Source organism: Salvia splendens, chromosome 15, assembly GCF_004379255.2.
Source record: "Salvia splendens isolate huo1 chromosome 15, SspV2, whole genome shotgun sequence".
NCBI classification, from domain to species: Eukaryota; Viridiplantae; Streptophyta; class Magnoliopsida; order Lamiales; family Lamiaceae; genus Salvia; species Salvia splendens.
The window spans coordinates 8,580,245-8,592,418 of record NC_056046.1 but is presented as its reverse complement, the minus strand read 5'-3'; the positions used below and the strand labels follow the sequence as shown (position 1 = coordinate 8,592,418).

The window sequence follows — 12,174 nt, the reverse complement described above, 5'->3', positions numbered from 1 at the left end:
CTAATTTAAGAATTGCTTGATTTCATTATTTTGTTCTGTGATTATATTCAAAATACAATAAATAGCTAGAGTTTTGCATTTGCCAGCTATTTGCACGATAAATTAAGATTTTTCATGACAAAGTTTGCTTTATCAACAAAATTAGACTGTGCAAATAAAGCAGAAAAAAAGAGTTTCACTACCACTTTATCCTTTCTTTGACAGATTTATTAAAGCTCATTTATAAATTTCATATTTTTATCTACACTTTTGAGGGCTTTCAACTTTTCATGTTGGTTTTGTGTCTGAGTTTCCTCATTTCCCCCATCCACTTTATTTTTTTACCTTCTAATTAAATACTCTACTTAATTATAAGCTAGAATTTTCAATTATTTATTAATTGTACTTATATTTCACCTGACTAAATTATACACTTCTAATTTGTAAACATAGCATGATGATGCACATGTAATTCCATTGAATTTTTTATTTGATACAGAAGAACCGGCAGCTCTCGTCGACCACCGGGCCAAGCTTAGGTGTGCGGAGACGAGATCCTCTGCTACAAATGATGTGCGACATAAACCACATTAGACTAGTTATAATTTCAACCAAGTGTAGGATTCCATCTCGTTTGTACTATGTGAAAAAATATAATCGAACTTTTATAATTAATACATTTTTTATTACTTGCTATCTTATCTTATAATACCAAGAGATAAAAGACAAACAAACAGACAATTGTTTTAGCCGCCAAGGAAAAAAAACAAGAGTATCATATAAGCTTTTGTTTCTATAATATTTGAATATTTTAAGTTATTAGTTGTGTCGATGGCATGTGTTCCAAACACAAAAAAAGAAGAAGAAGAGGGAATCCCCCATTTAAAGGTGAAAATTAGATTAATAAAGGAAGAAAATAAAGTTGTTTGTGGATGTGGGTTTAGTCTTTTTGATAGATTCTTTGTTAGGGGAAGTGACACTGTTTTGGTCTTTGGTCCATTCAAACTTGCAAAGTTATTTTTAGATTCTCTAACCTGAAAAAGGCATATAAATTTGTACACACAATTTTCTAAAAAAATATGTTGAAAAGAAATATAGTTACATCTAGTTGGATAGGTTTTTATGCTTTAGCGAAATCCAACTGAAATCGAATAATTAAATCGAGCCTTTAATTTCGACTGGTTTGGTTCACCTCAATTATTGTTTGTTAGTACTATACCAATATATTCTTCTTTTAATTGATCATGGATTTATTTGTATCTATATTTTTTTTTCTATTTATATTAAGTTTTGAGTGAATTACAGTTATAATAGTTTAGATTGGTGGCCGTTTGATTGTATAATCTACTAAATTACAGTTATACTTTTATTTATGGCCAACAACGCTTGTATTAGATTGATCAAGCATCCTATTCGATAAAACACTAATAAAAAAATTTAGTATTTTCAAATGTTTTGAAAAAACTTTAGCCATTATTCAATAGCTAAAATTGGATCATTAGCCCAACGAAATAAATAGCCCGGCCCATATTTTATACGAGGACATGGGCTGCTATCTTACACCGTATGCGCAGGCTAGAAAACCTTTCTCAATAGCCTTCAGGCCGCCACGTGTAGCTCACCGTTTTGGTTTGACCCGACTCGGCGCGGGGCGAGAAATTTCTAATTTCCTTTCATTTGGATTTCATTTGAGTTTCATTTCGCATTCCACCATTTCGTCTGTTCTTCACACACACACCGCAACAAACAGATGCACACAGAGATAGATCCATTCAATGTATACATACAGTTCCTATATGTAGAGAAAATTTCTAATTAATTTATGTTATCACAGAATGGCTGCGAGTTTCAGGTCGGAAAAATCATGAAGAGTTTGTGATATTTTTTCCTAGAAATCTCCGATTCTAGATCTCGGTCAATTCGGCGGCCGAAATATTTTTTCTCTTGTGTTGTTGTATTAAAGGAGTTTTAGATCGGCTATTAGGCAGCTTATATATATTTTTTTTGAGGCGAAAATGCCGGGGCATGGGGATCTGGATAGGCAAATAGCGCAATTGATGGAGTGCAAGCCTCTATCGGAGGTGGAGGTGAAGATTTTGTGCGATCAGGCGCGGGCGATTCTGGTGGAGGAGTGGAATGTGCAGCCCGTGAAATGCCCCGTCACCGTGTGCGGCGATATCCACGGACAGTTTTACGATCTGATCGAGCTGTTCCGGATTGGCGGCAATGCTCCTGATACAAATTATCTCTTCATGGGGGACTACGTCGGTGAGTTTTGTCGAGCTTATTGAGGCCTTTTTTAATTGGTTCTTTGTTGGGGCAAATTTGTTTTTTTTGTAATTTAAAGTAGCTGCTTTTCTAGTTTTTTTTTTCCTGTTGCTCGTTTTAATTTTTGATATGTAGGGCGTGGATGTGTGAATTGATTCATAGCTGAATATGCGTGTTCGTCTTGGTTAGTCTTTAGAAAATTGCCAGTAAAAGATGATCCTATACGATCTTGTGTAGCTTGATGCAAAATATCATTATATGGTGCTGGTTCCTTGCTAATTATTCAGTTATCATAGCTTGTGAAGATTGTAGCTTTCTTATTTACCTATATAGACACAGTAAATTTCTTGTTTTCTGTGTACTAAGCATGACGTTGATATTTTGGAGCAAGGAAGTTCTGATACGACGGAGTTGCTTCATTCCAGTCAATTGCAGAAAAGCGGGATTAATATTTGTTTCAAGCCGATTGCATTATGCATTGTTTGAATGATGGCTGCCGTCGCTATAGTACTATACTGAATTGTTTTGATCTTGTTGTGGTTTCTTTTATATAAAGGCAGATGCTTACGTGGAAAGTTGACCTGTAATTGAGAAAGTTTATCTTTAGAAACATATAATGTTCAACTATTAATTCCTGGACACGTATCCGTTATTGTTCCTGCACGACCTAGTCACTATTTCAACTATTAGTTCATGGACGCCGTATTCATTTTTTGTTCCTCGATGATGTAGTTATTATTTATTCCAAGATGACGCTGAGATTGGCTCTAGGCATTTTGCTTATTGTGGAGATGGGATAATTTTGCTTGCGCATAATAGAATACTATCCTTTAATGGAGATTTTGCTTTTTCATCTTTCATTGTTTGTTCCTTTTATTTTCATTATTTTTCACACTGCTGCGTATCCATACAGCTGTCTTATCTAAATGGTTTTCTTTATGTGATCTTCTCTGTCATTCTGTCGTGCTAAGTGCATCATAGCATCTGATTAACAAAACATGCATACTGCAGACCGTGGGTACTATTCGGTGGAGACGGTCACACTTTTAGTGGCCTTGAAAGTTCGCTATAGAGATAGAATCACAATCCTCAGAGGAAACCATGAAAGCCGGCAAATCACTCAAGTGTATGACATCTATTTTATTCAGCTATGGCTTTCCTATCATATTTCTTTTGATGGATGTCTAGTTCCAATTAATGATGTGCAAATATTATTGTCCATGAAAAAAATGATTTTATTTCCATATCCTCCTAGGATATGAAGCTGTAACTGACATCCAAAGGTGTCATGAAAAAGTAATGATGTTATTGGGTGATTATGTTGGTTATCCTGATAATTACTGGTGTACGGAAGGATTGATTCTTTTGCTTTATGAATTTACCTTTTGAGTAAAAGGGAAACTATTTTCGAAATGTGCTTAGGGATGACCCATTTGGAAAAATATGGGTACAAGGCTGTTCAATTTTGTATAGGCGTCCATGATCAGTATTTATATTTTAGTCTCCTGTGATGTTCTTTGTCCTTAGTTTTTCTCCAAAGCGGCAGTGCAAGGGTAATTCTATTGGTCTGTGTTGTTTTAGATTCTACACAAAGAAGATGCTCTAAGATTTGATTCATAACTCTCTTATAGTATAAAGATTTCTGGCCTAACAAAATGCTGAATTAAAAATTAAAATATAATTGGATATCTGATGTCTAAAGTCATTGTAGGATTTTTTTTATCCGCACTTTTAGCAACTGTTGAATTTGTGAAGGACTCTTCTAATTGTTAGGCATGTCAATGGAAGAGGTCTGCAGAAATTCCTAAAGTACAAAATTTAAGAAGTGACAAGATTAACAATAATTCAGAATCAAGTTTTAGATTTTGACTTTTTTTTTATACATGGAATGTGCATGGATCATTTACATACTGTTCTTGTATCAGGTATGGATTCTATGATGAATGCTTGAGGAAGTATGGCAATGCCAACGTATGGAAGTTTTTCACTGATCTTTTTGATTATTTGCCATTGACAGCACTTATTGAGAGTCAGGTTTGGTTGACGACTTCACAACACCTCTTTATTAACTATAGCATGTTTATTGTATCTGATGATATGGTCTTATTGTAGGTCTTCTGTTTGCATGGGGGTCTTTCACCATCACTAGACACCTTGGATAATATTCGAGCTTTAGATCGCATACAGGAGGTACAACTGAGCTTCTTTTTTCCTTTTTTTTTGTTTTCTTTACTGATCGACTGCAAAAGCATTCAAATGTCTCATTTTTATCAACTGTCATGATATTTGTGTTTATGATTTAGTACTTTTATTCATAGTGTGGGAGTGCTAGATTTTAATTTTGGCATCTGTCTTGAGTGCAAAAGCTCCAATATTCTGATTTGAGTGCTAGTCTCCAATTTCATTTTGAGGCTGATATGTTGTTTTTGCAAATTTTTAGCAAAATGGAATGCTAAAACCTTTTGTTATCTTCTTGCAATAAACAAAAGGTGGTAACCTTCCTAAAATTTCATCTTCATTTTGCTCGCATGTCTGTTGTTGGCTTTTAGAGTGAAATATTGATTTGCTTTTAAAAATTAAATGACATTGATAGAATGGTCTATTAATTCGTTTTCCCGCCTGAGTTGATTTCTTCAATGTCCTGATAGGTTCCACACGAAGGGCCAATGTGCGACCTTTTATGGTCTGATCCGGATGATCGTTGCGGATGGGGCATATCACCACGCGGGGCTGGCTACACCTTTGGACAGGATATAGCTGCTCAGTTCAACCACACGAATGGCCTCACCCTAATTTCTAGGGCTCACCAGCTTGTCATGGAGGGTTATAACTGGTGTCAGGTTGGATTTTGGTTTGAATGATCAATCTTTTATGCAAATCAATAATCCAAACTTATCTATTTACCTCCTTTTTGTAGGATAAGAATGTGGTGACAGTGTTTAGCGCCCCCAACTATTGCTACCGTTGCGGAAATATGGCTGCAATACTTGAAATTGGGGAGCACATGGAGCAGAACTTCCTTCAGTTTGACCCAGCTCCACGACAAATTGAGCCCGACACAACTCGCAAGACTCCAGACTACTTCTTGTGAGCTCTAAGGTCCGTTGCATGCTTGCAGTTAATATTACGGTTGATGTGTCTTAAGAGAAAAAGAGTGTTGTTATTCGAGGATTACTGTCAACGTCATTCTTTGTTTGGAGTTAGGCCCGGCTCCTGAATTCCCGTTTTGTTCTTGAGATACTCACCGGTAACTAACCATGGCACAGAGAGTATTTTGTATATTTTGTCCCAAATCCAACTCAAAGCTGAAACAATTTATATGGTGTTCTGTAATTTAAAAAGGCTTTGATAGGATCCAGTTTTCAGAAATCTCACAAATAGCATTGAAAATAAACTCATTGCTTGGGAGTGATTAGCTTCTAGATTGATTTTCTTTATATATTTGAGTTAATGAACCTGAGGGACAAACAAATATATATACATTTGTTTAGCTTTCTTGAAAAAATATAATTTCTTAACATAGTTGTTGAGTTTTAAGGTTACAATAGCGTTTATTAGTCATTATTTGTGAGAAATTAATGGAGATAGTGATGAACATTAACAGAATCTCATTCATGTACAATTGGCTTTTAATGAATGTCTATACTGAAATCAAATATTAAAATTACAACTGAAATCAAAAGTGGAAATCTATCATGAAATCAATCAATACTAATATAAAGAAAGAGTTTTGTAACTATTTTTAGAAATGTCATTGAGTTATTCTTAAAAGAGTTTGGTTGTTGTATTTGAAGCATATTGTAAAAATTTATTTCAAAGTTAGAATATAGATTTATCAAAAATAGAGTTGGACATAGATTTATCAAAAATAGAGTTGGACATAGATTTATTAAAAATAGAGTCAGATATAATCATTTAATAGTAAGAAAAAAACTATTGTAATTGTGAAGAAATACTGTCGAAACTTTTGGGAAAGATAACGGTATAATGCATATATGTGGAGAGATAATGGATTCCGAAATAAGTTTCGAGTCTCTAGAAATACTATATAAAAATGAGTGGAAACTTAATATAGAATTGAAAAAAAATCAATTCGAACATATACAATAAGATTAGAAAACTTAAACTGAAGAAAATAACTGCTGTAGCACACCACAACGAGCCCGACGAAGCAAGCGGACAACGAGGCAGTGTAGAAGGAGACCTAGTGAGGGGCAAGCAGCAATGCGACAAGGTATGGCGGTGGAACGGCGAGGTAGGTGAAGCGGGGCAGAGGTGCAGCGAGTGAGGCAATCTTTATAAGGGCAAATGCCATTAAACTAGTGATTAAATGGCAAATGCTGCCCAATTTCATTTTCAATCTCCAAACCTTATGCAAAATCAAAGCATGGATATTCTTTTCATCGAGCCTCGAGCAGGGTAATGTTCATCTCATTCGTCGAATGGTGAGCATTCGAGCTACTGAGCGAGTTGTCAGTGTCGGTCACATTTCTGTGGGTGAAAAAGGGAGGTTTTTTAGGTTGAGGCAGCTCACCTTGGTTCCCCAACATCAGAACCACCGAGGACAACGCACAGAAGGCCGACGTGGATTGCTCTCGCCACTTCTGATAAGTACTCGGGCTTGATGTGATATGACTTGATCAGCTCCAACGCGTTCCCTTCAATGTGGAGCATCCATGCCTATCCACAATCGAAGCTCGTTAACTAGTAGTACAAACTTTTGATGCGGTTTGTGTTTGTTCGGTAACTTGCATGTCCTAGAAGGTGGTGGAAGTGATCTCTGTGAGAGAACCCTCTTGCCACTCACAATCTCCGGCACTAGAACACCGAAGCTGAAGACATCCGATTTCACCGAGAACAAGCCATCTACTGCTTACTCCGGTGACATATATCCGCTGTATAACAAGTATTTTGAGTTCAAGTTTCAAGAAAAGTAGCTGCCATCTTACTATGTTCCCACGACTCTGCTCGTGTTGGCTCCACTCTCATTCCCCCCGAAGCTTCTAGCTAGGCCGAAGTCTGATATCTTTGGATTCATGTTCGAATCCAGTAACACGTTGCTGGCTTTGAGATCCCGGTGAATGATCCTGAGCCGTGAATCTTGATGAAGATACAGAAGGCCGCGAGCATTGCCATTGATGATGTGGTAGCGTTTAGGCCAACCAAGCAACTTGCTTCCCAATGGATCTGCCAAACAAATTCTTGAATCTTAAACGATCGAACGTAGATAACCTAGACGATGAGACGACCAATCCTACCAAATAGAATCAAATCCAGGCTTCTGTTATGCATATACTCATAGATCAAAAGGTATTCCTCCCCACCAGATTCCAGTGCTGCAGCTTTGTAACGCAGATTACTTCGTTCTTGAACTCGTTCACTCCTTGAAGGGATGTTCTTGATAATCTTTTGACAGCAATCTCCTGCCCCCGTCCAGCACGCCCTGCAGTCAAAATCTCGTTTTTCATTACACGACGCCTAAAATTCTGAGCATTCATTATAACCAATTACTTCACCTCATAAACAGGTCCAAATCCACCCTCTCCAATCTTGCTATTGAATGAGAAATCATCAGTAGCTTTACATATTTTTGACAGCCCGAAAAGAGGCAGCTCCAAGTCTTTGCTATGACTTTCGTCATCCAAATCTTTCACATCTTTACGCGTAGAGCTGCCTGCAACATTAAACGACGCAAGGGGTTGTAGAATTCGGTCCGAAAGGGAGAAGTTACATCAATGGTCAGATCATCTCGCTTACCTCCTCTCCTAGGCCAAAGGTAGTCTTTTTTCTTCTATGCGAATACAGAAATAGGCTGAGGCATAGCAGAAGTAACGATGCTACCAACGCAGTCAAAACCACGATGAAAACCACTTTCCCTCTCCTCCTTCCATATTCTGCATACCATTTCATTCAGATAATGCTGTATGACAAAAACAAGTACAGCAGAAAACAAGCTTTAGAATTCAGATGAAGTATTTTATTTCACCTAAGTCGGAAGCAGCCATTCGAATGTAGATATCTTGTCCATCCGCGGACGGTTGTTTGATGTCAATGAGATCGTTGAGCCAAAGCAAACACGTATGGCCTCCTGCATCAGCATCTATGATCGTGTAAGCCGTGCCGTGCAAGAGCAGTTCTTGAAGCATAGCTCCTTGCATCCCTCGAGATTCATGCTCCGATTATACCAAGAATGCTCCGTGTCCGGTAGCTTGATACCAGAGTACTTCACGAAGCCATCACTCTGACAGTCCAAAGGTTTTCTCCTAACACACCCGCCCGACCAGCTCCCACGCTCCCAACTCCCTGCATCCTTGGAAATGAATTTTTCCAAGCATCCACAGACGGCCGTGTTGCAAACGCCATACGAGCCACAGAGATTGTAAAAGTCACAGTTATCGGTAGGCGCAGTGAGATAAATCCGCCAAGTTTGCATTTGATCATCCCAACTCCATCTCTGACCAACGCCACTCTGGCTCAAAGCATACCTTGAAATCACTGAGGTGTTGAGAAGCTCGTAGTGATAGTACACCTCATTCTCGTTCATTACTAATCCGAATCTGAAAACCGGATTGCTTCTCAAGCCTGGTAAGCCGCTGAAGGTGTGTCCATTCCATGGTCCAGACTGTATCTCTACCATGTCTCAAAACATTTTGCGGATAACCAGTGGGATCACAGTGGTATGTGAAATCTCCGGATGCTGGATCATCGTAGCTCTTCCACGACGAGAGGTAGAACTCCACGCCAGCTGCGAAGTCCCAACCAAGCTTCATCCCTGGAAGAAGGGTGTCAGTTGGATGATCAAAGCTCTGCCAGAGGAACTTGTTAGGATCATTCGCATCTCTGACAACGAGGTTTCCAGTGTCGAGCAGCTGAGCAATGGGATTCTTGGCTGCAGACGACGTATTGGCTGACCAGATAACACGGTTGGACTCAAAAAGAAGAGCCAAGGTTCCCGGCTCGATGAATTTCAACACACCTGATGTGTTTGTGAGTGGAGTTCCTCGGTTGGCAACCCAAACAGCGGTCTGAATCGATACCTTCTTGTACCATATGCCTACATATCGATTCTTGGAGCTTCCCGGGCTGAAAAATCCCATCTCGAAGCTCCCACCGGATGAGACCAAAGTGTCTCCATCTCTAATGACATCGGTAGCAGCTATGGTGTCCATTGCAAGAGGCATTTTCTCAGCAGAAGACAACATGATGCTGTGATAACAAGTAGAGATAACTCGAAAGATGATTTTCATGGTCTTAGATCTCTAAACACCTCTCTATTTTCGTGCAGAAGATCGAATTAAAATTCATTCAAACTAGCACAGCCAAACACAGTAGCAGCTTACAAAATATTTATGGCAGCAACTGCACCTCTTGTCCTAAAGCGAAGACTCTTCTACTTGACCCGTTCAACGGCCCAAACCGGAGCTTTCACTACTGCCAGCTCGGACATCAGGATGGAACGATGAAGCTAATCTTGTCACTGGAAATTGCTACTCCAAGTTAAATTTTGGTTTTTTGGGACCGAGACATTTCAGAAAATGAAATCAATTAAAGTTTGGATACGGATAAGAGCATCCGCAGCGGTTGAAGAACGGCGTCCTCCCGTCCGTGCTAGCGGCACGGCACCCGCTGTCCGTCGCTGCGCTCTCACCACTGGCGCGGCGCTGCTCGATGCATCGGGCACGTCCGTACCAGCGAGCAGCTGACGTAGCGTGTTCTGATTGACCAACGGCATTTCCATTGGAAATTCATTTTTTTTAAATTGAAAATAATACCAAAAATAAAAAAAAATATTTTCAGATTCCCAAAAATATGGCCGTTTTTATACTATTTTTTTGGAATTTTTTTGATTTTTTATTATTTTTTATTCCCAAAATCATCTATAAATACACACATTTATCATCCATTTTTCACATCAAATCATCTCCGATTCATCTCTCATTCATATTTTTTCATACAACTTATCTACATCTTCCTCTCTCATTCAAACTCTTTCAAATGGATTTCACCAATCTCATTGCAGAAGCGGAGCGCGAAGAACAAGAATACTATGAACAATATCGTGCCGCCTATGAAGCCTATGTCACCCCGAATACCCCCGCCCCTCCTCCTCGACCAATTAGATCAACTCGCCGCTACATCCATCGTGACCGGGAGGGAGCCAACGAAAGACTCGTTGCCGACTATTTTTCCGACCAGCCGCGGTTTTCGAAAGATTACTTTCGGCGCCGTTTTCGCATGTCTAAACGCTTGTTTATGCGTATTGTCAACACATTATCCGCCCGTGTTGAATACTTTCAAACAAGTACAGATGCAACTGGTCAGCAAAGTCTCTCGGCGTCGCAGAAGTGTACGTGCGCCATCCGACAACTTGCTACTGGGCAAACGGCTGACCTCTTCGACGGGTATTTGCATGTCGGTGAGTCAACTGGAATCCTTTGCCTTAAAAATTTTTGCAACAACGTTCGTTCAGCTTTCGGTGAGGAATTCCTTCGGGCACCCACCACCGATGATTGCCAACGGTTGCTTCATCTTCACGAAACAGTCCATGGTTTTCGCGGTATGCAGCATTGACTGCATGCATTAGAGGTGGAAGAATTGTCCGACTGCTTGGAGGGGGCAACACTTAAGCGGCCGCAAAGGCGGCGGCCCAACACTTATCCTTGAAGCGGTCGCCGACTACCGCCTATGGATTTGGCATGCATATTTTGGTATTGTCGGATCCAACAACGACTTGAACGTGCTCTATTCTTCACCACTCTTCAACGATGTTTTGAATGGTGTAGCACCGGCGATTTACTTCACCGTCAACGGAAATGCATACCACATAGGTTACTATCTCGCCGATGGTATCTAACCCAAGGTGGTCGACTTTCGTGAAGACGCTCAGCAACCCGCAAGACCCGAGACGGGTTCTTTTTGCGCAGCGTCAAGAGTCCGCTCGGAAAGACGTCGAAAGAGCTTTTGGGGTCCTTCAAGCCCGATTCAACATTGTGAAGGTCCCGTCTCGGCTATGGTACGTAAAAAATATCGCCGACATCATGTACACGCGTATTATCTTGCACAACATGATTATAGCTGACGAAGGACCGATGGCGGCTAGCTTTTACGACGAGGATGAAGCCGGAAGCTCAACCGCGAGGTCTCCCCCACGCCGAGCTGTGCATACGACGGTGGACAAGAGGATCGAAACAAGGAACACAATGCGCGATACCCGAGCCCACATTGAGCTACAAGAAGACCTAATCAAACACATTTGGGCGAAATTCGGCCACGAGTAGTGAGTTTTTTAAAAAATTTATGAATTTAATTATGTGCTTTTTAATTTTTAGGATTTTAATTATGTAATTTTTAATTTTTTGTAAATTGTAATAGTATTCCGGATATTTTTAATGCATTTTAATTTTGTGGAAATGTTTTTATTTAAATTGAATAATAGAATGATGGGACCCTTGAGCTTGTCCTTGCGGAAGAGCACGGATGTAAGTGTTGTGCTCTTGCCTAAGAGCATGGAGTAAAAGTGGGTCCGGGCCCACATCCGTGCTCGTTGGCAAGAGCACTGACGGGATGCTCTAGGTCAAAATATTTGGACCCACACCCTCTTTTTCTTTACCTGTTATCCGGGACACTTGAGTTTAACAAAATTGACCTGAAATGATTAGTATACATGGCATCAAAAATTTTAAACAAGTTGGATTAAAACAGCTAGAAAAATTTTAATGAATGGAACATGATGTTTTGTCTGAGACATTCAAATACCATGAGCATGTTTCATGAGTTGCAAGATACACAATCTTGCAATCAGATTCTTGTAATTAGATTCTGGTTCATATTGTTAAAAATGGATTCTTGGAGCTCTGTCTTATCCAAGATTCAACCTTTCTGCAAATGAAGTTCATCTAATCTAACCATAAAAGACCCAAGTCAAAA

At 39.5% G+C, this 12,174-nt stretch overlaps 1 protein-coding gene and 1 pseudogene across 1 annotated transcript; one reads left to right on the top strand and one right to left on the bottom strand.

Annotated features, from left to right (window-relative positions):
• Positions 1-1,677: 1,677 nt before the first annotated feature.
• LOC121769009 (serine/threonine-protein phosphatase PP2A-2 catalytic subunit-like) lies at positions 1,678-5,765 on the top strand. The gene is made up of 6 exons (XM_042165645.1): positions 1,678-2,247; positions 3,259-3,373; positions 4,173-4,281; positions 4,360-4,437; positions 4,896-5,087; positions 5,165-5,765. The coding sequence occupies exons 1-6, from the start codon at positions 1,995-1,997 to the stop codon at positions 5,336-5,338; spliced, it is 921 nt and encodes a 306-aa protein (XP_042021579.1). The 5' UTR covers positions 1,678-1,994; the 3' UTR covers positions 5,339-5,765.
• Positions 5,766-6,302: 537 nt separating this feature from the next.
• On the bottom strand, positions 6,303-9,760 carry LOC121766664 (annotated as a pseudogene).
• Between the last annotated feature and the right edge of the window lie 2,414 nt (positions 9,761-12,174).